A 24333-nucleotide genomic window follows, 5' to 3' on the forward strand; every position below is an offset into this window, starting at 1 on the left:
AAGCCATTTCTGCCTTAACTATTGAGAGGATGTATTAATTTTAAAAGCCTACATCACACAATTACTATTGTATGGCCTGATTGTTTAATAATAGATACTTGATGGGACATGTGCTCATAGGCGGTTGTGATTTCATTCCAGCTCGATTTGCATACACAACCTATGCTGATTTTTCACTCTTACACTGAGCAATCTTGGGGTTATTCAGCCCTGCAAGTTTATTTGAGGCGCTGGTTTCGCACCATGTCATGAGATGCATGACTTAGCCTGTATAGAAGCTTGTTTGTTTGAGGGAGAAAAAAAAAGCAGCAGAGATGGAAATCTACGGCCCCGCAACTCAAAAATGAGGTTGGAAGTCTTTCTCTCTCTCCCTGGTGATGATCGACCCCGTGTAGAAGACAGTCAATCCGTGTTAAATTATAGATTAAGGCTCAGATCAGGCTGGCTGGGCGCAGGCAACTGCATGCGCTTTAAAGTGCACCGACTGTTGCAACGCTAGTCTCACCTCCATGCCTTATTAAGTCCGAACATCAAACATTGCCCACAGATGAAGAAAGAGACTTGATGAATATTTGAGCATTCTTACTGTAATGAGGCTGTTTCCTTGTGTAACCATGGATTTACACACTGTACACCATGACATCACATCTCAGTTCATCAGTTCTGTTTTGTTTTGTCCCATTCAGTTTGAATGTACTTCAGACAAAAGAGACAAATAATCGGTTCTGAACACATCTTCAAGCCCTTGTTAAGTAAATTCAAAGATTTGTTTCTAAATACATTATTCATGGTTACTGAAAACATATGCAAGGACTGACAATTATGTAGTACTCAGTTGTGGCGATGTAACATTAAATTGGTTCTCAGCATTGTCAGTTTTCCTGATTTCAGTCGCTTACTATAAAAGAACTTCAGCGCCTGCATTTGCGTTGGCAATGTTCGCCAGGTATGACTACACCGCAAAAATGCATCTTTCCTTTGGAGCGTCCACTGGTGTGGCAGCTTTTGAGTGCCTCGTTGTCTGCTGTAAGTGTGTCCATGTCAAGGGAAAGTTTTGAGTTCTTTGCCTTTAAAATAATGCAGCTGAGGAGATATTTTAAACGAGAAGCCAAGTCAAAAATTGTCTGTATGATAATATGTTGATTGCACCTCTACTTGTCGAAACGGGGCATCCTGATTCATATTACGTTGGGGGAATTTGAATGAAGTAGCAAAAAACACTCATCTTTATCCATCTCCGGGGGCAGCCATTTTGCCGCTTGCCGTCAACTGAAAATGACATCCCGGTTGCTCAGGGCTCAGGTCATGACCAATCACGGTTTAACTTGCGAATGTCACCTAACCTCAATCTGAAAACAGGTGAGCCGTGATTGGTTGTTCATAATCCAAAGCATACCACATCATGGTGGTTGTATAGCCTATCTATAATTTGCAAGATCACTTAATCCTGGTAATTTGCGTGCATTTAATTGTTTTCCCAATAAATACCACAAAGATCAGCTTGTTGCGTTCTTAAAATCCTTAGATTAGCATAAACATACACCATCATCACTTCCGATGTCACAGGCCCTTTTATTTGCAAAAGTGTCAATTCTTTTTCGACACAGTTGACTTTATTACAGTTGCAATTATAAATAGCAGGAGAGTCATGTAATTGCGTGACAAGTCATTAATTATGGTTTAAAAATGTAAATCTTCTTTCTGTCAAGCAGCATCAATCTCTGTGTCCTAAAGAGGAATGGCATGCAAGAGTTTATCTCATCAGGCAGTCAAAGGCATTGAGCTCACGTCCAGTATCAAAGAGTATACATATACATGCAAATGCAGCGCTTTCTTACAGTGATCAGCATGCTTGTGCAGTCATATTGACAAAATACGGGTGTGATCAAGAACAACCATATTTTTTTTGTCTTCTTACAAAATATTGCAATTCCCACCATGGCTCCGTTTTCAGGAAAGAAGAGAAACCACCTTGAGAGCCATATAAAAAATATATCGGAATTTCTTTCTCTTTTGGCAACTGATTGCACACGGTTGCCTCAGTTACAGTACTGATATGAAACAAGCTGTTTACAGTAAGAATACTTGAATGACCTAAGGCTCACTTGTACTACAAATATTTTCAATGCGGCCATGCAACAAAAAGAGAAAAGAGGAGCTCAAACAGACAAGCAGTAAACTCATCGCCTTCAAAAATAGGGATGGGAGTCGACAGCCCGTTGTTTTTGAGGAATTAGATTCATGGAAATAGTTTTCTTTGCTTGCCTGAGGGAAAAAGGGGGGGAAAAAAAGTATTTTGTTTCGCAACATTTTCAACATGACGTCAAGGCAGAAGCACTCAGAAGTTTGGCTATATTCCTGCTAAAATGATAGCAAGGCTTCTTGCATGCAACGCTCAAAAAAGCTTTACTTTCCTTAAAATACTTTCTGCTAAATTCTTATCAATTCCCATCCCTTTTCAGGAACAACATGTACATTGAGGAGGCGAGAAAACGGTGAGTTTTGTCATTATTTTGCGACAGCATCCATTAGGAAAGTATGTTCACATAAAGTGTCACTCTTTTCGGTTTCAGCATTAAATTCCCGTAAAATTATGAAATGAATGAAAATCTTGAGCAATGGGAAATTTCACGACATCACAGAGCTGCTTCCTTGCCCTGAGTTTGAATGTGAGACTTGCAAGGTGAAGCTCAGCAGATAAAACACACCTTTCATGTACTACACATCCTCAAAAAGGCACCTCCACTCTGACTGATGCCGTACCTGCAAGTTGCATCACTTGAACAAATGAACGTCTGTACCGTTTCTCTTCTTTTTTTAGACAAAGCAACCCATGAGAACTAGGTTGGAAAAGAAACTAAACTGAATAAAACAAAACTGACAGAATGGTCTCTGCAGCAAGTGCAAATCTGAATAGAATAAATCCAACATCACAATCTCATAAAACTGGTATCAAAGTCAAGGCCCGGGGGCCAGATCTGGCCCACCACATCATTTTATGTGGCCCGCGAAAGCAAATAAATAATGTCAAGTTCCAAGATGCTTCCTATAGTCAAAACCAACATTTCATGTCATATGTAATCCACAATAACAGTTATTATTCTTGACTTTTGATTTTAAAACTAGTTATTCATCACTTTGTTGTGTGCTGTGTATGTAATATGTGGAGGGGATTAAACATTTGTGGTTTCCCAAAATTCATAACGGCCCTCCAAGGGAAACCGTAACTACAATGTGGCCCGTGATAAAAATGAGTTTGACACCACTGTCATAAAATAACTTCAGACCGTATAGCTAATGGGTTTATTTTAATGACTACTTTGGAACTTTGCAATATGTCAGAGCTGGGCAAAATACTGTATGTCCATTTTATTTCCATTATCAAGATGTCATACCAACCATTTACATGTTCAAGAGTCCTGTTATGTTTGCTGTTGTGTTCATGTAAGCAGTTTTCCAAAAAGAAAGATGTGCTCTTCACTGCAGACATGTGAAGACACATCCACTATTTGAGGAAAATCTGCCATTCACATTTTTTAAAACTCATTCAAGTAGTAAGTAGGGCATGTATGTGATGACCAAAGGGTAAGGACAGTGTTCCGATCATTTCGGAGACTTGAAGCTCATCTTCAAGTTGGTTCCGCTGCGGTGTGACTCGAAACTTTACACTCGACCGTTTGACCCCGAGTTGGCATTTTCCGCTGGCTTCGCGTTGGACTCCTCGCTGGCTTCTGAAGCCTCGGGACTCTGACTGGTCACTGAGGCGTCGCGTGCATGCTCATTAGATGCGCACAGCTCCTGCCATTTCTTTCGGTTGGCATCTATCCCTTCCGCCATTGGCTGCAATTTCCTGTTTAGCTTCAACAGGGACTGGGAAGGAAAGAAAAATGACTTTCACTATGGGATAAAGACAATACATGAATGAGCATTCTGATAGTGTGCGGTGTGGGAAAGACCTGATAGAGAGGTTTACAAATGCCGTCGATCCAGTCCAACTGTAAGGCGGGTAACTCATCTTTGCGATTTCGATCAAATATGGCCTAGAAAGACGCAATAAAACTATTAGGATCCTCCTCTAGAACATTTGGTGCACTTGCGGGTTTCGCTACCCAGCACCATCATACGGTGCTTCAAATACCAATTTAATTCTTTGGGACTCAGTAAGATGCAGTGATATCAGTCATTTTCCGCAGAGGATAAAGAATATATGTCTGTGAGTATTGTTATATTGTCTGTCCCCATATGTTGCTGCACCGTTTGTATTCAAATATCCATTGGTTTTCAGGTTAAAGGTACAATGTGTAAAATGCACTTGCCATCTAGTGGTGAACTAATAGAATGCAATGACCTAAGTTTGAAGCGTGTGCATTTTGAAGCACGTGCACTACAGGGCCTTAGAGAGACCACTACTGATTTCTTCAGCAGAGGTGCAAAAAAAATGTCATCACAAATGTCACCATTTAGCGCTCATAACTCAAATGTTTGCTTGCAATCAGTTATCGGAGTTTTATCCAGTCAAATATTGAAATTGGCCTCAAAACGTCCATAGTGGTTGAGCCCTACAAAACACAAATTCATGTGAGTTTTGTTACCGCTGGGGTGAGCTTCAACTCCGACCTCTCTCTGTCTCCTTGCTCAAAGAATTCACTCGTCACCAGCTCAGCAACCTGAATGGGCACATTTTACTTCAATGTGATATGACATAGGCTCAGAATCATACCAACTATGTGGAGCATGCAATTTGTTGAGCCCAAAGGAGCTGTAGAGACCTAATAAGTGAACATTGTCACCTCCCCCTTCCCTCCATTGTTATTAATTGTTCCATGTGAGGTTCCATATGCTCTCATGTCCCTCATAGCTAATGAAATGAGCCTATATTTTAATCTTATTACGGCCATTCAACTGTTACACAAACTAGGTATTTATGGGTCAGAGCCACTTTTCAAAATCAACTATGCATAGATATTCAGCAGTACAAAATAAAGCCAAATGATCCCATTTCTGAAAGAAAAATATCTTAAATGTTAAGTGCACCAACCTGTTTGGATATCTCCCAAGGCCGAGTGACCGCTCCCAAATCACAGGCTGTCATCAGCATGGATCTGTCACAGGCCATCAAAAAAAACTCAGTAACAAAAAGTCATTGATTTCTACATTCTCCGTGTTTTATTTTGTACAAAACACCTGAGGACTTCTCTGTGTTTCTCTTCCGTCCAGCTGAATTCTTCAGCGAGCACGCTCTCAAAGAACTTGCTCCGCCGCCTTTCCAAGCAAAGACAGTCAAGGACGCAAGAGCGGGGGGAAAAAAAAGCCTCTATCCAATGCGGCAAGATTTTTCACGAAAACATGTTTTGCAGTAGAAGAATACAGGTAGATAGTTCTTCATTTCTTCATTTTTTTCTCTGAATGCAATAAAAAGATGACTTACTCAAAGTGCAAAGTGAGGTCCGTGGAGAGAATGGCCTGCTTCAATAGTTGCATCATGTTGCTATATTCCTTAGAACAGAGGTTCGCAAAGATATTGTGACCCTGAAACATAAATATGAAATAAATCCCCTTACAGTTTTGCAGGCAAGGATGAGCAATCGGGTCTGAAATGTTCCCTTAAAGCAAACGTATTGGCATACTCATCACTCACAGTCTAATGAAGTCCCCATTAGCAATGTAAGTTAGCCACACCCAGTGACATTTCGCGCTCTCTGTTAAAATAAATCTATCGATAATGCTGCTCTCAAAATCCATCCAGAGACTCAAAAATCTTTAGGTGGTCGCTACCACGGGAGACTCTGTCTCGACTGAAAATCTCCCGAATCAATTTCGGGCTGACCTCGGGTGTTGCCGTGCGCTGAGTAAGACATGGTCACAAACAGAAATGTATGTCCCATTAGGCGGTGATTTTCAACCGCTGTGCCACTGCACATTAATGTGTGTTGAATTTACTCCATTTTATTTCGCCGGGTGGTCGCACACAGTAAAATCAGACAGTTTTATTTCTCGCAACCATTTGACAATATAAAATCAATAAATAATCCTATCGGCGATGTGGACCTCACCTCACTTTGCAGGATCATGACTGCATGATTGAAGTGATGATGCTCCAGGGTCGCTGACGTGCCGTAGAGCAATGCCAAAGCAGAACCTGTCCTGCAGACACGGTAGTAACAACAAAACTGTCATAAATCACTAAAAAGTGTCCTTGTACACTGTCTGAGCCTTACTTGGCTTGAAAGGCATTGTTGGTTCCCCGATGGTCCAGATCGTGACAGAGACAGCCAACCATCAGCGCTAGAATCTCTGCTTCGGATAAAACGTCCTGAAAGCTGGCTGACTATGAACAAATATAATTCATCATTCTGACAAATATGATATTTATTGTGTTGTGTGATTTGATTAAACTGTACAAAGGAGAACGGCGTCAGGGGACATAAGGGGAGGCTGATGGCAGTAAAACATGAGATGAGCGTACGGGGGAAAGGTTAGGGGCAAGCTAGATGCTGAAAGGGTGGGCTCAAATTTAAAATATGGCACTTTAGTTTAAGCGTATTTATGACTCAGGAGTGAATGGGGCACACGGCTTCACGCGTTAATTGATGAAGACAACCCAAATCAATCAGAGTGGATTCACAGCCATGTTGCGTGGGACTTACTGTGATCATAACAAACATGCACTGGGACACGTTAAAGGCGTGCCTCCAGTTGTGGTAGGCCACAGTCCGGTAGTTCTTCCTCACGGTGAGAAGCCAGCGACACAAAACCTAAGGAAAGGAGAAATAGTTGCACACTGACACATTTTTTTTGTTTGTTTATTTTTCCAGCTTGCTGAAAGCCACCAAATCTCTCAGATGTGCAGTGCATCTTAATAAATTAGAACACCAATGAAAATGTATTTCATTTCGGTCACCTCGTAGTCTATTTTAAAAGTTTGAGATGAGCGTACGGGGGAAAGGTTAGGGGCAAGCTAGATGCTGAAAAGGTGCGCTCAAATTTAAAATATGGCACATTATCTTAAGCGTATTTATGACTCAGGAGTGAATGGGGCACACACACGGCTTCACACGTTAATTGATGAAGACAACCCAAATCAATCAGAGTGGATTCACAGCCATGTTGCGTGGGACTTACTGTGATCATAACAAACATGCACTGGGACACGTTAAAGGCGTGCCTCCAGTTGTGGTAGGCCACAGTCCGGTAGTTCTTCCTCACGGTGAGAAGCCAGCGACACAAAACCTAAGGAAAGGAGAAATAGTTGCACACTGACACATTTTTTTTGTTTGTTTATTTTTCCAGCTTGCTGAAAGCCACCAAATCTCTCAGATGTGCAGTGCATCTTAATAAATTAGAACACCAATGAAAATGTATTTCATTTCGGTCACCTCGTAGTCTATTTTAAAAGTTTGGACTACACCAAGTTCCAGGAACATCCGGAGAGAAGCGGTAATCATCCCATCGTTGTCCAAAGAGAAGTCGTTGAAATGGAACTCGTCAATGCCAAGCTCGCAGCTCAGGGGGATCTTTGCAGCCTTGAGAGAGATGGTTGGGACAGAGTTGTCAGTCACAGGGCTCCAGACAAGCAGGAAGTAAAGCAATCGCAACTGAGGTGGGTTTTACTTCTCAGTATGCCAGAATACTGTAATGTTCCTATTTGTGCCAGCTGGAATTACCTTCAGTCTGTCAACTTCTACCTTTGAGCATGTAGCATGATAGGATAGCATCTGGAAAAAAAAAATAGATGAAAATGATATAAAGAAAATATATATTTTTTGTATTTGTCCATCTTAACTTGATTTAAATTCAGCATGAAACGTGGTCGTCGCTTAAAAATGCTTTTGCTACATTTTTAATAGGTTTTTAACAAACCAACAGGATTATCCAAATATTTTTTTAAAGACTTTTTTTGGAGAATGTTTTGAGCGAGCCATTCTGAAATTTCCAAAATTGGGCCTTCCCACAAGCTTTTAGAACTACAATTGACAAGAGATGGACTCATCATTCATTTGCAGTCTGGGGTGCCCGAATTACTGAAGGTGTCGTAGGAGTACCACAAAGTACAAGAAAGAAATAGAACAAGAGAGGGTCCTGTGGGCTTATGTGAAGTCCCAATTCGGCGTAAAAAGTTCTGGGACGCAAGAGGCTCAAATTGCCAAGTGCTCGTAACCTGCACCGCCGCATACCGGCCCAGTTAACCTTAGCCAGCTGGGAAACACTGACTAATCATTCAATATATTAAGTATCTGCCAGCATTGAACGATGAGACCTTTTTTTGCCAGTTATTTTTCATTTTAGTCCAAGACAAGAGAGAATATCCCTTTATAGGGAGAATGGAAAGATTTTAAAATCCGCCATTTATTGTTAAATAGAATAAACCGCGTGAGTGATAAGTTTACCGTTGCGATGTGTTAGTGGTACTCACATCCAGGGCCACAGACTGCTTGGCCCACGTCTTCTTCACTTGATTGTACATCATAGTGTTGTTGATGCCAAGTCCACAGAAAATCACAAATGCCTGCACACAAACAAAATAGCCGAAGGGAGTACAATGTTTTTCATGCCTTATGTGCTCAATCTTTTGAAAACCCGGTGCCCTCCAAATGATTGAAAACCTCAAACAGTCTCTGATCTGCATCGCTGAAGGTCTTCCTGTCGAGACGATTCAAAATTTGTGCAACCCCTGTGGAGGAGAAACCACACATGAAATAAAATGTTTAACTATTTAACAGGCACATCAATGTCGATCAATAAAAATGATGCCGGGTAGAGTTCATAGGGCCAAATCAAAACTTCCCCAGCAGCCAATAAAAAAATAAAAAAAAACAGCTGGCATTAGTTGGCAAACTTGAAACTGCCCCTGCACAGGAAATTATGAAACACACTGGAATAATCATTACCGCTACGCTGCAAATTGGGATTGGGAATGGGGATAAAAATCAACTAATTGAAGGTTTCCTAATAATTTTGTTGAAGTTATCATTTGACAGATACCCGCAGAATACGCTGTTAACTCAGTCTCAGTATTTCTTTCTTATGTTTCTGTTGTTTTTTTTTTTTTTTCATTTTTGTGTTTATGTGTTTTGTTTGCATCATTCTTGTGTTTGTAGCGTTCAGCCATTTGCAGCGCGTTTTCCCCTGTCAGCCACCGCACCCTGGCATCTCCCTTCTCCACCCCGCTGGCTGATTAAAATAATTCAAATGTCCATAGATCATGAGAAATAGGTATTAATGCAGATTAAATTTCCCAATTGAATCACCAGTTTGTAATATAGTGAATATGGACTACATGATGGAAAGAAAGTAAAACAGCATCATCAGCTTGGACTGATGATGCTGACTGATCGTCATTGGTTTTCAGCATGAAAAAAAATGTGACTTTTTGTTCAATCTGGCAAACCTACCAATAATCTGGTGCGTTCGATTCCAGATAGGCACACACAACACTGATCGGATATGAAATCCTGAGGCTTGGTCTGCCTAGAAAAAGATTGTATTGGGTGCCGTAGTTATTGAAATCCTCGTGTGGGGATGTAAAAATGCTTATAAAAGCTTGGTGCTAAATTCACCTCGGCATCAAAGCGTGGGTCCTGGCACATGTCACTGATGTTAACGGGAAGTCCCGTGGAGGCCACCAGCTCAGCGATGCTATTATTGATTAGCCAATCTGAGCATGACAGCTTCTCTATGCTAATGCTGCGTATGGATAGAGAGCCACAAAAACAACCTGTGAGCATTCAACCTTGTAAAAAAAAAAATGGCCACGAGTGTTGCCACGACTAAATGGTATGTGCTAGTAACCTTTGGTGGATCCAAATGTTTTCATCATTCAACTGTTATCCTTATAATGCATAATCTGCTCTCAAAAAGTTACATATATTCAGCTTTCGGATGAAATTTCAAGATGAACCTAAAATGTAATGTAGTTTTACTCAATTTGACCTTCTCTAAACTTTTCAGTGGGCACGGCCAACTCTTCAATGTTTCGGGACTCAAAGTTGAGAGAAGGTCAAAGTTAGGTCACTCACTTGTAAAGGTTAAAGTGCATTTTATGTTGCTCATAATGCTTGTTTTTCTGCCTTTTTTTTTCATTTGCGTTCGATGTCACCTGATGTCATGATGCATGTTGCTCAAGGGGGACATCAGCTCAAACGTCTTGGAGAACTTCACAACCTTAGAGGACACATCACGGTAAGCAGCACAGTTAATTTTTTCATTGCTCCTAAAGGGAAGCAAAGACCTCTTTCCTTTTCCTTTTCCTATAAGGGTTAAAGTAAAAACTAAAAAAAACCCAAAACAGCTTCATTTCAAACGGCCTCACCGGTGACTCGATGTCCTCAAGAAGAAGTACAGAGCAGCGTTCACACTGCAGGAGGGTCAACGCTCGCTGCATGATCTTCCTCACGATCTTCTCCAAATCGGTCTGCTCCTCAAACAGATCGTTGACCACTTCCAGTAAAGCCTGAGGCAGTAGAAGGTAGTTTCGAACTCTACGTGCGATGCCATACTTCATCGGCCACTGCTGATGGACTATACTAGCCATACAACGTGCATGCCTGAAAATTAATACTGTCAAAGGTTTGATTTTTTTTTGTTTGTTTGTTTTTTTTGTGGAAAGGAGATTGATAGGATCACGCACCCTGCTCCTTTCGTACTCCTTGCGAGACTCAGAAAACAACTTGGCATTGGAGATGGATATTCCACAGAAGGGTAAATACATCTGCAGTACCTGATCACAAAAAAAAAAAGTAGCACGTTATCTTCAAGCTTGTGAGTTGCCATTGTCAATCGGTTGCTTTTGTTAACGGCTCATCTGCAAACAGATTTGTAGTTCATAAAATGCATTCACATCAAGCAGGGGATTGAATTGAGTCGTCCAAATAAACTAAAATGAGAAGCAAAGCAGATGTTGTGAGTTGCCATCGTCAACCGGTTGCTTTTATTAACTGCTCATCTGCAAACAGATTTGTAGTTCATAAAATGCATTCACATGCTGCTGTGAATACTCTAATTGCCCCACGGGGATAAATAAAGTTTTCTGAAACTGAAACTGAAACTGAAACATCAAGCAGGGGATTGAATTGAGCCGTCCAAATAAACTAAAATGAGAAGCAAAGCAGATGAAACAACTTCATTCTGCCACCTTGTGGACAAGCTCGTGAACTCTAATGTAGGGTGAAATGGGGTTGCACTACAATTGAGTATAAATAATTTGCAAGTCTTCTTAACTGTTTAGCTGGATTTCCCAACTCCTTCAAAAGCTCGATGTATCACGTTGCCAGCAATGGACAGAGAGTGTAGCTCTAAGTCAAGAGCGGCTTTAACGCCCGCAGAAGAAAAACTACGACCTCCTCGGAGAGTCACTGAAGTGTTTACACTCAAACTGCTTCCCTCCTCGATGTGTTTAATGTTCCATACTTCTATCACCTTCTCTCGATATTTCTAGCCGTACGGCCCGCTGACCGCAGGCAATGTAATGTGAGTGTATAAGCGAGCCGTCCGGTGAGATGTCTCACTTTCTCATCATCCTCAGTGAAAGGCGTTCCCGTGGGATTCTTGTTGATTGCTTGGACCACGCCAATGACCTCTCCGTCACTGTTGCAGATAGCCATGCAGAGAATGGACTGAGTCTTGTAGCCGGTTAACTTGTCGATCTCGTCACTGAAGCGGTGGTCCTGAAAGGCACGGAAGGAAGCACATATCATAAAAAAAGCTCTCGTACAGTCAATGCCGCCGCCATTGTGAAAAGATTTGCATTTAGCTTTGGTTTAGCAGCCTTGAGAGCACTGATGAAGATCACCACAGTCAGCAGCCATTGTCGAAGGGCAGCCAGTGACATTACGCACCGCTCGGAGCCATCGAGCATGACATAAATGTTGCTAATTATTTTGGTTATGTCACAATAAAAGATATTAACTGTGGACCTCAAAAGTAAATGACAGAAAAAAACCAATGAATAGACTCCATCCACACTCCTCACCAGAGCAACTCGATGACCTCAATGTTCTTATAATCTAACACATTTTCGAATCTTCGGCAGATTAAATGTCTGTGAGGCAAAGAAGAAAAAATACAAATGCATACGAGAGACTCGGATGGACAAAATATGTTTCATGAACACTGAATAAATAAGTAAAACATCTATATTACATCATAAATACGTGCAGCACTTGTCTTGAAGCCCTTAAATAATAAATGATGCAAGATGACTTAGCATATGCAAACAAAAGGTTTATTTCCCTCTGAAATTTGTTCAAATCTGTGATATGGAGCACAATGATAACACAATAGAAATGCATCTACTTGGCAGGTGGACAGCCAATAGAAAACTTTAAAAATATTGTTTATCTTCAAAGTATAAAGCGCACATTTATTAGATACTGACCTAAAGCTATGGGGCAAAACATAAACTCACAGGCCTATAGTGGCCATACCATATTGCACTTTGTTTTCAGTACATGTCACTAGTCAACAAAATGCAGATTGCAACTAACCAGATGTGTCTAAAAAGTATTTAGCATCATCATCATAATAATAGAGCATGTGAGCCATGAGATCGTATATAAATATAAGATATGTCAATCTGAGTGTCTATTTCTATTAGGAACGCACAGGCATTAAATAGGCGATCTGATCATAAGTACTGTATGAGTGATAACCATACAGTAGTGTGTCATGCAACCTTGCCTATTGTGCACAATGCAATTACTGAAGAAGAAAAAAAAATATTCAAGAAGTTTGACTTGGTCGTGTCTTAAGAAATAATTGTTTGATAACTGTAATATTTTATAATGAGCTACTATAGTGGCAAGTATACAAGAGCTAATAAAACACATCCGCTCCGTTCGATTTGGCTGTCAGTTATTGTGAATGTATAGTGGAACAACGCTGATGTCATTCAATTGCACAAGTGGTCCTAAAACGTAGTGCTCAGCAACGCAAATTGTTGCAGACATTTTGTTTGCACGTAAGACATTTTGGCATGCTATTTTTCAATCCACGTGTTTAACTTGATGACAGGCGGCAAGTATGAAGCCATGCAGCAGACGTTCATCCAAATCATGGGTGAGGAGCCTGCTCGGCTGAGTATGATTCTAGTTTGATGAAAACATTTCTGCAAGTTGTTTCTTTGAGGGTTTTTTTTTCTCCTCGTGTTCCATGTATTGAATGTTTTGGGGAGCATGTTTTAGTGTTGAATTATAATTTTTCTCCCGCCAATGCATTTCAATGGGTGCCAGACACAAATTGACTTGTGGGACGCTGTGGTACCAATCACCACGAATAGGAGATTTTGATTGGACAGTAAATAAACAACTTGTTGAAATAGATATATGGGTGATCTCATTAGATTGAGTAAGTGGTCATAACGCATAATTTTACAGACATCTTGTTTATACAGTTGTCATCTTATTTTCCATTCAAGTGCGTCGCGCTTGTTCCATTTACCTGATATGCATTGGGGATGTTGACGGTCTCTCCGTGCTCCGCCACGTATCCAATGATGCCCTTTCCCCAAGGCACCTGCACCTCGCAGGAGTTGAGGGTGCAGGAGGAGGGTCTGACCGTGGTGCCCGAGTGCACGTCAAACACTTTGGACACCAGCGTCCTCTTGTGCGGGGGTCCCTCCACGAGGAAGAGGGAACACCTGTCGGCGTCCACCAGGATACACGCGTTGATCAGGATCTTATAGCTCAGGTTGGTCAGGTCCAGGTCGTTGGAGATGTCCTTGACCAGTTCCAAGAAAAACTCCCTCTCGTTGGTCTCCCTGAGGCGACACTTGTGGTCGGTAGCGGTGGACGCGTATTGTGGCACGTTGACTCTGGACTCTAGCAGAGCGCTGAGGATGTGCGCCGTGGTGGGAGGCAGCGAGCTGGCTTTACGCAGGAGTGCGCGTCGCCTCATGCTGGACTGTGGATCCTGCTGGCTGAAACTGGCGTGCTCGTCGTAGGTCCGGTGCGCCGTGGTGGCTTTGGACCGGGCGAAGTTGCGCCGAAGCTCCATGTGAGACGACCTGCGTCGGAGAGCGTCCGGATTGGCCGGCCACACGGAAGGCTCCGTGGCCGTGGCGCCGCCGCGTCTCCCATCGGCCGCGGTCACTTTCGGAGCCTGGTGCTCCCTCAGCCACCTGCTAATATGCTCACATTTGGCCTTTCGGACCAGATACTCCTCGAAGAGTTCCGGGTGGCCGTCTAAAAACGCCTCGACATCAGAATAGTCCGAAGTCATCATGGTGGGATGGAGGTTCTGAGGAGCAAACTGCATGCGCGCTCGAATGCTGCTGGAACATGAGTGAAGCTGCACGGTGGGCTGAGGCTGTGCTGTCCTCCTAACATGAATCCATTCATTACCCATGTGAACGCCATCTTCTGAACAACACATAGTGGGAGGGGAGCAGAGAGCAGGCTACAGGTGGAGTGGACTTTGATGCCACAGGTGCACAACACTGAAGAAACGGACTCCATTTACCTTAAAATAGAGTTGTGTGAGCTACCGATGCTAATGAACTATAATTTCTTGTGGAACTTGAATGGAACACATCTCATTTTCCATCTAGATTTAGAGGAACTAGGGGACATTTCTTCGTCTATAGTGGTTAAATGGCAGCTGTCAATCATGTTGTGATAGATTGATAGATAGATAGATAGATAGATAGATAGATAGATAGATAGATAGATAGATAGATAGATAGAGGCTTTTGGTGGTAAATATGAAAACACGTGTTTATTCAAATGAGTCGTGGTTGATATACCTGATATAATTGCTACATTGTCTGTGACTCTCCCCAACTCTTGTCACTCACAAATTCTTATGACATCTAATAATTTACATTCGTATTATCATATTTTTGTCATGGTCCTGACTCTTGAAAGAACGCCCGGTAGGAAAAAAAATGTAGGAAAATGTAAATAAGCAACTGTATTCTCGTGAAATGCCAACAGGAGGCGCTCTCGTCCTGTAAAACTGCTAATTTAAAGTTGTTTCTAATAGCACATTTAAATCAGTAATCCCACCTGGATTACTGTAAAAAACACGAGTTCATCCATCCATCCATAAATTTTATGCTGCTAATTCGGGGTCGGGTTATGGGGGAACAGCTTTAGCAGGGAGGCCCAGACTTCCCTCTCCCCAGCCACTTCTTCCAGCTTTTCCTGGGGGGACCCAAGGTGTTCCAAGGCCAGGCGGGAGACATAGTCTCTCCAGCGTGTCCTAGGTCGTCCCCGGGGCCTCCTACTGGTGGGACGTGCCCAGAAAACCTCACCAGGGAGGCGTCCAGGTGGCATCCTAATCAGATGCCCGAGCTACCTCATCTGGCTCCTCTTGACATGACGGAGAAGTGGCTCGACTCCGAGCCCCTCCCGAATGACCAAGCTTCTCACCTTATCTCTAAGGGAGAGCCCGGACACCCTGCGGAGGAAACTCATTTCGGCCGCTTGTATCCGGGTTCCCGTTCTTTCAGTCACTGAGCTTTTTAACCACCTCAGTGACGTCAACCCCAGAGATAGAAGACGCCACCTCAGAGTCCCCAAACCCTGCTTCCTCCAATGAGTTGGCGGAGTTGAGGAGATCTTCGAAGTATTCTGCCCACCGACTCACAATGACCCGAGTCAAGGTCAGCAGCGATGTCAGATGTTGGACCAGAATTTCCTCGAAGCCATCCGGAAGTCGGCTTCCATGGCCTCGCCGAACTCTTCCCATGCCCGAGTTTTTTGCCTCAGAGACTGCTGAAGCTGCGTTCTCCTCGGCCAGCCTGTACCCATCAGCTGCTTCTGGAGTCCCACAGGTCATGAAGTCCAACCCCTCTCGACAGAACCAGTACCAGAGCCCAGGGTATGTGTGGAGTCAAGTCCAACTATGTCGACTTTTAGAATAAATGAAAATCTAACACTAGTTCAGTTCTCATCAAATTAATGAATAAAATGTTTCACAATGTCATCTTCATGTTGCCTCGCTGCTGCACAATATTATGTTCGGTGATGCAAATACGTTGCAATCAACCCCTTGTGTTCACATTAAATATAACCATTGTTACACATCAAAAACACTGCAGGCTCCTCTCCACATATCCTGTCAGATCCACTGTACTCGTCTTTTGATCTAGGGTTGCATAATGTTGGAGATGATTGTTTGATAATGTTAAGTACTGCGCATGCCTGACATAAACTGAAAACATGAATATGGTATGCAAACCAGAGCCTTAGAGTTCATTCACAGGGAATTAGCTGTATTTTAAGGAAATTATAATAAGATTTACAATGTTGGATTCATTTGGATTTTTTTCCCCCTTCAAACGTATCTTGGCAGAAATATCAAAATGGAAGGAAAAAAAGTTGCTCAAGATGTGCATCACCCAGGTGATGAACAGGATTTTAATGAACGGACACAAGCGGACACACGGGTGAGCTGGAACAAAAGAGGAAATGACTTCAATCAAAGACTGCATGCACTATCAGAAAGATGAGCTGACATTTGCAGCAAAAGAAAAAATATCGATGTTGGACAAAATGACATCTCCTGATGGCAGATCTCTCGCGCAAGGTTAGAAAATAATTTTTGGGCAAACGCAATGGAACAGAAAATGGATGGAAGGATGGATGTGCAAGACAGTATTATCCTACCTGATTGATTACATCACAGATACAGTATTTGCAGTCACGAACGCTATTTTTCCTCAGCCACCATTTCTACTTAAACTCCTGTGTGTTTGTGCAACCCTGTCTAAGCTATATCCTCTCTTCATACCTCTCCTCGATATTATCAAGCCGCTGCAATATGTGATTCACGACAGTGGCAGGAATCGGGCGAACGGCTCTTTCCACTGGACCAAATCTATGTAACTGGTTACTGGCCTGCCGTACGTTTGTATTTTACTGAGACTCTCAAGGACATCTCATGGGAATCCCAATTAAAAAGCACAATGCAGCAGAGTCTTGTAGTACATCGCTGCTGAGAGTCAAAGGAGAGATAGCAGCACTGATCCGTGAACGCTTTGTGCATTGTATAACGTCCAACGCCGAGTGCAATGTCTGCATTCATCTTTGAACCAGATGTAATAGAATGCTAATGCGAGCCGTTGTTTCACTGCAAGGTTGCTATCGATTGGCACTTATGGTTTCTTTCAACTTTGTACGTTTTGCATATGAATACGTAAGTAGCTTGCAGTTGGCTCGGGACCAGTACGGTGTGTGCCCTGCCCCTTGGCCATGTTTTGCATATGAATACGTAAGCAACTTGCAATTGGCCGGGACCAGTACGGTGTGTGCCCTGCCCCTTGGCCAAAGTCAGCTGGGATCAGCTCCACCTCACCCATGCATGACAATAGGACTATTGATACAGAAAATGGGGTGATAGAATACAACGTGGAAGAATTGTTCCAGCGCTGGTGTCACAAAAAAAAATAATTCAAACCCAAAGTACCAGTTTTCCTCTTCAAAGCGGGCCAGACGATCAAGCCAGCGTGCTTACATAGTTCCTGCGGCATTTGCTTTGTTCAGTGCATGAGAGAGGTGAACGTTTTGAAAGGACAACTCGTGGCTTCTTTACCGTAACGACAAACCTCCGCCAGCCAGTTAGAGGCTGAGAAGAACATCGCTGTTGACACCAGTCCTGGAACTTTTCTATGACACCTCATTTAGTATGTTTTAGAGCAAATCAAATATGCGTACAGATGTAAAGAACCTCCTCAATCATCCCTCAGACCTTGAGAGTAGTGTTGAAGTGCAGCTTCGACATGTAGCTGTTCCTCCTCGGTTGCATTGCAACAGAGACGGTGAAAGATGACTCCTTGTAACCAAAACCAAATTCTTCCTAGGCAGGTGTCTGGTTTCAGTATGTGTCCAATACTGCTAGCTTGAGCACTCATTCAGCTCATAATGTGATTTAAGCAATCTGTGACGTTGTATTAAATTTATCGTCACAGTCGTTTGGTCGATCTGGACTCATCGGATCCAGGCCCTTCTTTCTTGACCACCTCCTGCTGCACTGTTAAGAAACCCTGTCCGTCAACTGGACAAGGTGGATTGGCTGCTCGTACCTGTGAAGGTAAACCGGAGTAACATTTGTTCAATTCGGTGATTTCTTTTCGTCTTCAAAGCCTGGGAAGATCATTTGTCCTGTTGTGTTGAATCCATGTCCACTGTGCGGCTTGTCCATGTCCATATCCAAGGTGCTACTTCAACACTGCGTGTCGATTACAAAGCCTAGACGAATGAAAAATATCACATTTATGTTCAATACATTGAAAAACGTTTTTGTTGAATTTACTCAATTTTAATTTGTTAAGTGGTGGCACAAAATGATATCATCTGGATTCAGATACATTTTCCAAGTGAATTATAGAGCTACTTAAAACATGTATCTCAGAGGTGTCAAACTCATTTTTGTCGTGGGCCACATTGGAGTCACCGTTTCCCTTGGAGGGCCATTATGACTGTCAAACCATATGAAGAAGTCAAGAATAATGGTTTATTCAACAATTGTTGAAGTGGCTGTTATGAGGGCTTTGGTCACAAGAAAATGCTTACAATATTTGCTATTTATTACATATGAGAATGTGAAATTTTGCAAGATTTTAGCAAGCATCAATCATGGAAGGTGACATGTTTGATTTGCTTTCACGGGCCACATAATATGATGTGGTGGGCCAGATCTGCCCCCCCCCGGGCCTTGAGTTTGACACCAGTGATGTATCTGGATCCAAATGATTTCATTTTACGCAACCCGCTGATGAAATAAAATTGAGTAAATTCAACATGCCATTTTTTTTCTTTCAGTGTACTTAACATACACATCGCTCCATTATATGTATACTGGTAGTCACGCATGGTTCTATTCAAAACGTCATTTTGTTTTATTGTCAGTGTGACAACATTTTCATGAAAATTAAAGGAAACGTATGGACATAAAGAGGGATATCCGGTATTGGAAGTGCCATTAAGCAATGGCGATAAAATGTTTTGGCTATTCAACGCATTCATGTAAAGGAATAAAATTTACAAAATATGCGGTAAATTCGCTTTTTCTAGTTGTCAATCACATTTGTGTATGTGTGTGTGTGTGGGGGTGGGGAATCATTGAATTAAATATCAATTAAAGTATGGGAAGTTAAGATAGAAGTGAATTAAAATGACTATACATTAACATTTTCTTTCTGCATCAATGCCTCCCCAATGGCTTCCGCCTCTTTACAACTCCAATCCAAATGAATCTTTTCATGGTGGAAAAAAAAAAATCTGTTCCTCTCTTCAATCATCTCATCGGAGTTTTTGCAACCAGATGGAGTCCTCCGCAGTCAACAACAGCGTCAGGTGAGCCCATACGGACACGTGCATCCCAAAACTGGCAAATGAATCGAAACTAATGATTGCTCTTCTCCTTTTACAGGCAAACTGTGAGTCACTCTCACATCAGTGATGTCACAAAGAAAAGTGATGCACCCCTCAGTGATCAGCTGTGAGTAATCCTGCTTGTTTCGCCGTTAGCTTTACACTAAACAAGACCGGCGCGGAGTAATTATGTGTTTTTTCTTAGCGTTCCAAACCCCACAGATGTAAATGTAGTGTAAGTATGGCTCCTGCGATGATTCCTTGTTGAAATGCGCTTGCGGCTGAGCCCACCTTGAACACATGTTGACTGAATGATTTCCAAACAGGGAGAAAGCAGCAAAGACTGCGATTCCAAGAGAACATCCCTATGCATCCCACATCTCCCGCTTTGAGATGTTCCCATCCTTCCGGTCATCCGGTGATCATCGAGCAGGATTTAGGCCGGCCCTGTTCCCTTTTATCAGCCCCATCGTCCCAACTACACCGAAGGTTACTGTACTCAGCAAAACCAAAGGTACAATGGATGTAATTGATTGTGGCTGGTTGTAAGCTGTTGCTTTCTCAGCTGTTTTTTTTTTTCTCCCCCTCATTCAGGTGGTCCATACAGACATGAGATTTTGGAAATACCAACAAGGGCAAAAACAGCCAAGTGGCCAGGAGAGATTAGCTACACGGACGTAAATGATATTTGACCTACAAAATTCACTCCACCTTACGTACACATCTGACCTTTTCTGTTCATTCTTGTTTTCTAGCGTCCAAAGCCCGTCAGGGGAGTACGGCACGCCTTGTACGCGGCTCCCACAAGGGCGGTTCTGCCCAACCCCAAAATTTGTGACGGGGATTTGACGGCTTCTGACTGGACAAGTAACATGTTGAGGAGTATGGATAGGATGCATTGGATCACTTCTTATCAGATGCACTATCAAGGTAAATTCCTTTAAATGGTCTTTGCAAGAAGCTGAAATAGACACTGAAGACAGCAACTGTAATGGAGAACCCTTGCAAATAAAACGGCTGGCCTTTGGGGTGCCACCCTCAAATGGACTGCTTTTGGAGCCTTCATATTTGACCTTTGTCAAAGTTTTAAGACGACCAATACATGTATATTTTTAATACTGTAACCTTTTGCATATCAGTCATTTTGAAACAAAACAGTAAATAGTAGGACAGATGTAGATTAGCAGGATTATACTAACAATTACGGAGCGTTTTTTTTTTTTCAAAACTTGGCACATGGTCAAAACGAGTACAGTAATCCCTTGTTTATCTCGATTAATGGGGACCAAAACCACCCGCGATAAACGAAAATCCGCGAAGTAGCGACCAATTATCATATTAATTTTTTTTTTTTAAATCCGCAAACGGTCCGCGAGAAGCTGCGAAAGTCAGCAAAACAACAGCGAGTCACATAGAGCAACATATACAGTACTGTACTCCATGTATATGAAAAAAAAAAACAAATTTTTTTTTTTTTTTTTTTTATGAATATGTTTGAAAAAATCCGCGATGCACTGAAGCCACGATAAACGAACCGCGAGGATCTGGGTAGAGGGTACGAATACAGGAAAGTAGTTTTTATTTATTGGATTTAATTAAATGAAGGTGACTATTCCAATCACTGTGGCATCTATGGAACTTCCTCGTCCAACTCCCCAGAATCAAAATGCTGATGCCTGTCTTTTTGTCATCTCTCTTTATTTTTCACTTTTACTGTGACTGACTGACATTGTTTCTGTACTGGTCATTACTGCATTGGTAAAACAACGAATCTAATAGTGGCCCTGGACGTTTACACAGGACTCTTCTTTTTGGCAATGCACAAACCAGTAGCATTGCATCAGGGAGGGATCTATAGAAATAGAAATATGTACTGTATTTACCTACACCAATAGCAGTTTGTTCTCCATTCCATAACATTTATTATTCCTTGTGCATCTTGGCCAAAGATAATTGCTTTGACGTTTGCACAGTGACCCAAACAAAGGATGTGGCCCGGTAGTTATAAACACACGTTTGGTTTGCACACAAGCACAAAGTATGGAGAGTTCCGGAAGGGTACAAAAGGATTCATAGTGGACTGGCAACCCCCTGGGGAGCTCTGAACGGATTAGATGGCGCTGGTCTTGACTCACCTTGGGCACTGGCGACCCATGCTACTCCACTGATGTGAGCCACATGGAAAAATAAATACCTGGACCTAGTTTCATCATCGAGTCTTTGGGTTGGAGTCGGCGTTGCTATTAAAGTTGAGTGAACAACTGCTGTCTACGCTTCGCTGCAGACGAGCACCAAACCCCCCAAACGCTGTGTCAAACCACTTCAGATTACTTAATCGAGAGTTTTAACTGGATTTAGTTCTGGGCTCTGCCCTTGCCATTCCAAAACGTCAGTTGTTTCCTGGTGAAGCCATGTTGACTCGCACAAGGTCATTGCTGTCTAGCAGACGTGAGAATCTTTCAGGCGAAGATGAAGGGCAGCAGTTCTAGCGCAAAAGGCGTTCTTGCTGTTGTCGGTTATGCTGAATCCTTTCATAGTTAAAAAAAAAAACAATGTTTTTCCACTCACCTTCTCAGTTTCTCTGCTCTACTGGGACATCTTTGTTTGATGTTGTTCACAAAGTTGCATTGCTTATTGCTCCCCTCTTCCTGAATCGCACAGAAATAGTCCATTGCAGAAGAAGGAAGAGGATCATGATAGATTCAGCATTTGATGTGCTTTAAAGCATATGGATTAAACTAAAACAATTTCAAAAAAGCATCTTTAAATGGAAGAAAACTCTTATTAATTTGTTTTTATGACACAATTGGGGGCCCTTATAACTCTCGCTAGCCCCGGAAGAGGAGCGCTCGAAACGACCAAGATAGCCCAAACAATTGATGTGTTGTTAAGCACGTGAATTGAAACTAAAACAGTCTTTTTTTTTTTTTTTTTTTTTAAACGGAAGAAAACCTCCATTAATCCGTTTTTATGAAACATGAGGGCCTCCTGGAAATCTCGGGACTCCAGGCAATTGACTCTTTGAGTGTTTCTCTCATTTATAAGTCAGTCCTTAATGATGCCGTCACAAACATGTTTCACTGTGAGTCCAGAGTAGTGCTCTTTTGATGATTGTTCATCTTGCTTTATTATTATTATTTTATTTTATTTTTTAGGGTTGCAGCAAGCTTGTAAAATTGATGACTTCAGGGAAAAAATGAGTGAGCCCACTGGGAGGACTTCGCATTCTGCACCGCTGGGAACAGAGGTGAGAAAATACGCAATTAAGTCAACACAACAGCATTCCACTGTCGCTAATGAGAAGCTTTCCCTCCAGAGGGATCGGTCTGTTTATGTGCTGGTTCCTTCGAAACTGAGACAGAGAAGAAGACAGGGGAGAAACACCAAGAGCACTTATGCTGACATGTTTTCACCAGCTACAAACCAAGGCGCTACTTCCGCTAGGATCCAACGTATCTGTCCGATGTGTCAGTGCAATAAAACAACGGGTCCACAGAACGTGGTTTCAGATCCCTCACGCGCCGTGAGTGGTGGGACAGAAGCCACCGAGTCAAATCAAGCGGAGAGCAAGGAGGCAGCCAAAGTGCATTTTGATGAAAGCCTCACGAGGCCTCCCGCGTCGACAAACGAACAAGGCGCCCGACGCAAACTGTCACGGCTTCGCGTGCTGCCCGGCATCGCACCTGGGGGAAGAGCTGCCGGCATGAGGGCAGGTGCGGGTGATGGCCTTCTGGGCCTGCAAGGCAATTATTCCAGGACAAACGCCCATCACAACTTTAACAGCTCCGTCAAATATGCTTCTCTGGACTTGAGGGACAATATTTTCACTGGCAAGAAACATAACTTCTATGGCCTCAACTGTAACATCATCCACTGATAATCTGGTCAGTCACCGTTTAGCAGCCGCTGTTATGTTGAATTCTCCGCAAAATGTACTAAAATTCGACTTGAAATATTGAACAGGAAAAAAGAAAACGATCTCGAATGTTAAAGTAAAAGGCAAACATTCAGAAAGGAAAAGAAGGGCTTAAACCTTCAAATCGGCACTTTGTGACACAAAGTTCTTGAGGCCTGACCCTCAGCTTTGAATGATGTAACATTCTTTTCATTTTCATTTTTTCTTTTCATTTTTCTTTCATTTATGCTTTCAGAATAGAATGACATTGACATTTCACACACACACACACACACACACACACACACACACACACACACACACACACACACACACACACACACACACACACAAAAAAACAAACCGACGTTTGCAGCTCTTCTTTTTTTAAACTTTTTACTGCTCCTTTCCCTGACAGGAACTCGACGATAAACGGGATCACGCTGCCTCATTTCTTTTAAAATGCGTGCGCTTTCACGGGATCTTTATGCACATTTATTTTTATTGGCAGTCATAAAACACAGTACAGAGACTCTGATGCTCACCTGCAATAAATTTCAGGTTGCTTTGCCTCCTCTCGGTGTTTGTCTGCACACATAATCAGAAATACTTTTACCTGACAATGCAAATTATGCTTGAGTTGATTTAAAACACATTATTGTGGAGTGGACCTCTACGCACCTCACTTATTTCTGACTTCTTTATAGGACTTGCTGTTTCAAGTCCTTAAATGTTCAGCACAATAGATGGAAGAGTTGGAAATGTGATCTTGGGTGGAGTGGGATTTGGCACTGATGTGGCGCACCCCACCCGGCACATCATGTCCAACACATCATCAGTTGAATGCCTCAACATCATTGGGTGTTTCGGCCATTTTTAACACCCTCTGCCGAGGTTGGCCCGGTTGATCAGACTCGGTGTGTGTGTCGCACGGTGGCACCACATGGTCATAACTGAAATAATAATCATACTAACCATCCATCCATACGTTTTCCATTCCGTTTATCCTCATAAGGGTCGCGGGCATGCTGGAGCCCATCCCAGCTGTCTTCGGGCCGTTGGCAGGGTACACCCTGAACTGTTTGCCAGCCAATCGCAGGGCACACATAGACGAACAACCATTCGCGT

At 42.5% G+C, this 24333-nt stretch overlaps 2 protein-coding genes across 15 annotated transcripts; one reads left to right on the top strand and one right to left on the bottom strand.

Annotated features, from left to right (window-relative positions):
• Nucleotides 1–3215: 3215 nt before the first annotated feature.
• On the bottom strand, nt 3216–14382 carry pde11al (phosphodiesterase 11a, like). Of its 3 annotated transcripts, none has more exons than XM_019886324.1 (20): nt 13435–14382; nt 11505–11663; nt 10628–10717; nt 10310–10450; nt 10119–10161; nt 9558–9715; nt 9393–9468; nt 8604–8671; nt 8414–8506; nt 7665–7715; nt 7377–7523; nt 7123–7230; nt 6219–6328; nt 6054–6144; nt 5429–5529; nt 5185–5262; nt 5039–5102; nt 4593–4667; nt 3957–4040; nt 3216–3870 (listed from the first exon to the last, which is right to left on the bottom strand). In XM_019886324.1, exons 1-20 carry the CDS (start codon nt 14365–14367, stop codon nt 3664–3666), a joined length of 2877 nt encoding a protein of 958 aa, XP_019741883.1. In that variant the 5' UTR covers nt 14368–14382; the 3' UTR covers nt 3216–3663. The 3 variants fall into 3 exon arrangements, with proteins under 3 accessions (XP_019741883.1, XP_019741882.1, XP_019741881.1); XM_019886323.1 differs by having other exon boundaries at nt 5429–5496; nt 9558–9684; nt 10097–10161; XM_019886322.1 differs by having other exon boundaries at nt 9558–9684; nt 10097–10161.
• On the top strand, nt 9737–23273 carry spmip4 (sperm microtubule inner protein 4). Of its 12 annotated transcripts, XM_019886332.1 has the most exons (14): nt 9737–9996; nt 10124–10179; nt 10289–10335; nt 10427–10465; nt 10607–10698; nt 17906–18027; nt 19261–19292; nt 19369–19437; nt 19516–19545; nt 19637–19824; nt 19905–19987; nt 20066–20240; nt 22466–22557; nt 22627–23273. In XM_019886332.1, the coding sequence occupies exons 7-14, from the start codon at nt 19261–19263 to the stop codon at nt 23185–23187; spliced, it is 1230 nt and encodes a 409-aa protein (XP_019741891.1). In that variant the 5' UTR covers nt 9737–9996; nt 10124–10179; nt 10289–10335; nt 10427–10465; nt 10607–10698; nt 17906–18027; the 3' UTR covers nt 23188–23273. The 12 variants fall into 12 exon arrangements, with proteins under 12 accessions (XP_019741891.1, XP_019741887.1, XP_019741888.1 ...); XM_019886328.1 differs by having other exon boundaries at nt 10289–10465; nt 19248–19292; XM_019886329.1 differs by having other exon boundaries at nt 10331–10465.
• The last annotated feature ends 1060 nt before the right edge of the window (nt 23274–24333 follow it).

This window comes from Hippocampus comes, unplaced genomic scaffold (assembly GCF_001891065.2).
Source record: "Hippocampus comes isolate QL1 unplaced genomic scaffold, H_comes_QL1_v1.1 scaffold335, whole genome shotgun sequence".
NCBI classification, from domain to species: Eukaryota; Metazoa; Chordata; class Actinopteri; order Syngnathiformes; family Syngnathidae; genus Hippocampus; species Hippocampus comes.

Excerpts from the sequence above, each read along its gene's own strand:
- pde11al (XM_019886324.1), bottom strand. The coding sequence starts at position 14,367 with ATGTGTTGTTCAGAAGATGGCGTTCACATGGGTAATGAATGGATTCAT. Across the intron at positions 6,329-7,122 it reads GCATGTTTGTTATGATCACA|TCAGCCAGCTTTCAGGACGT; the intron begins GTAAGTCCCACG and ends ATTTGTTCATAG. Across the intron at positions 3,871-3,956 it reads TTTGTAAACCTCTCTATCAG|TCCCTGTTGAAGCTAAACAG; the intron begins GTCTTTCCCACA and ends TTTCCTTCCCAG.
- spmip4 (XM_019886325.1), top strand. The coding sequence starts at position 19,144 with ATGCCTCCCCAATGGCTTCCGCCTCTTTACAACTCCAATCCAAATGAA. Across the intron at positions 19,438-19,515 it reads GCACCCCTCAGTGATCAGCT|CGTTCCAAACCCCACAGATG; the intron begins GTGAGTAATCCT and ends GTTTTTTCTTAG. Across the intron at positions 19,546-19,636 it reads CCCACAGATGTAAATGTAGT|GGAGAAAGCAGCAAAGACTG; the intron begins GTAAGTATGGCT and ends ATTTCCAAACAG.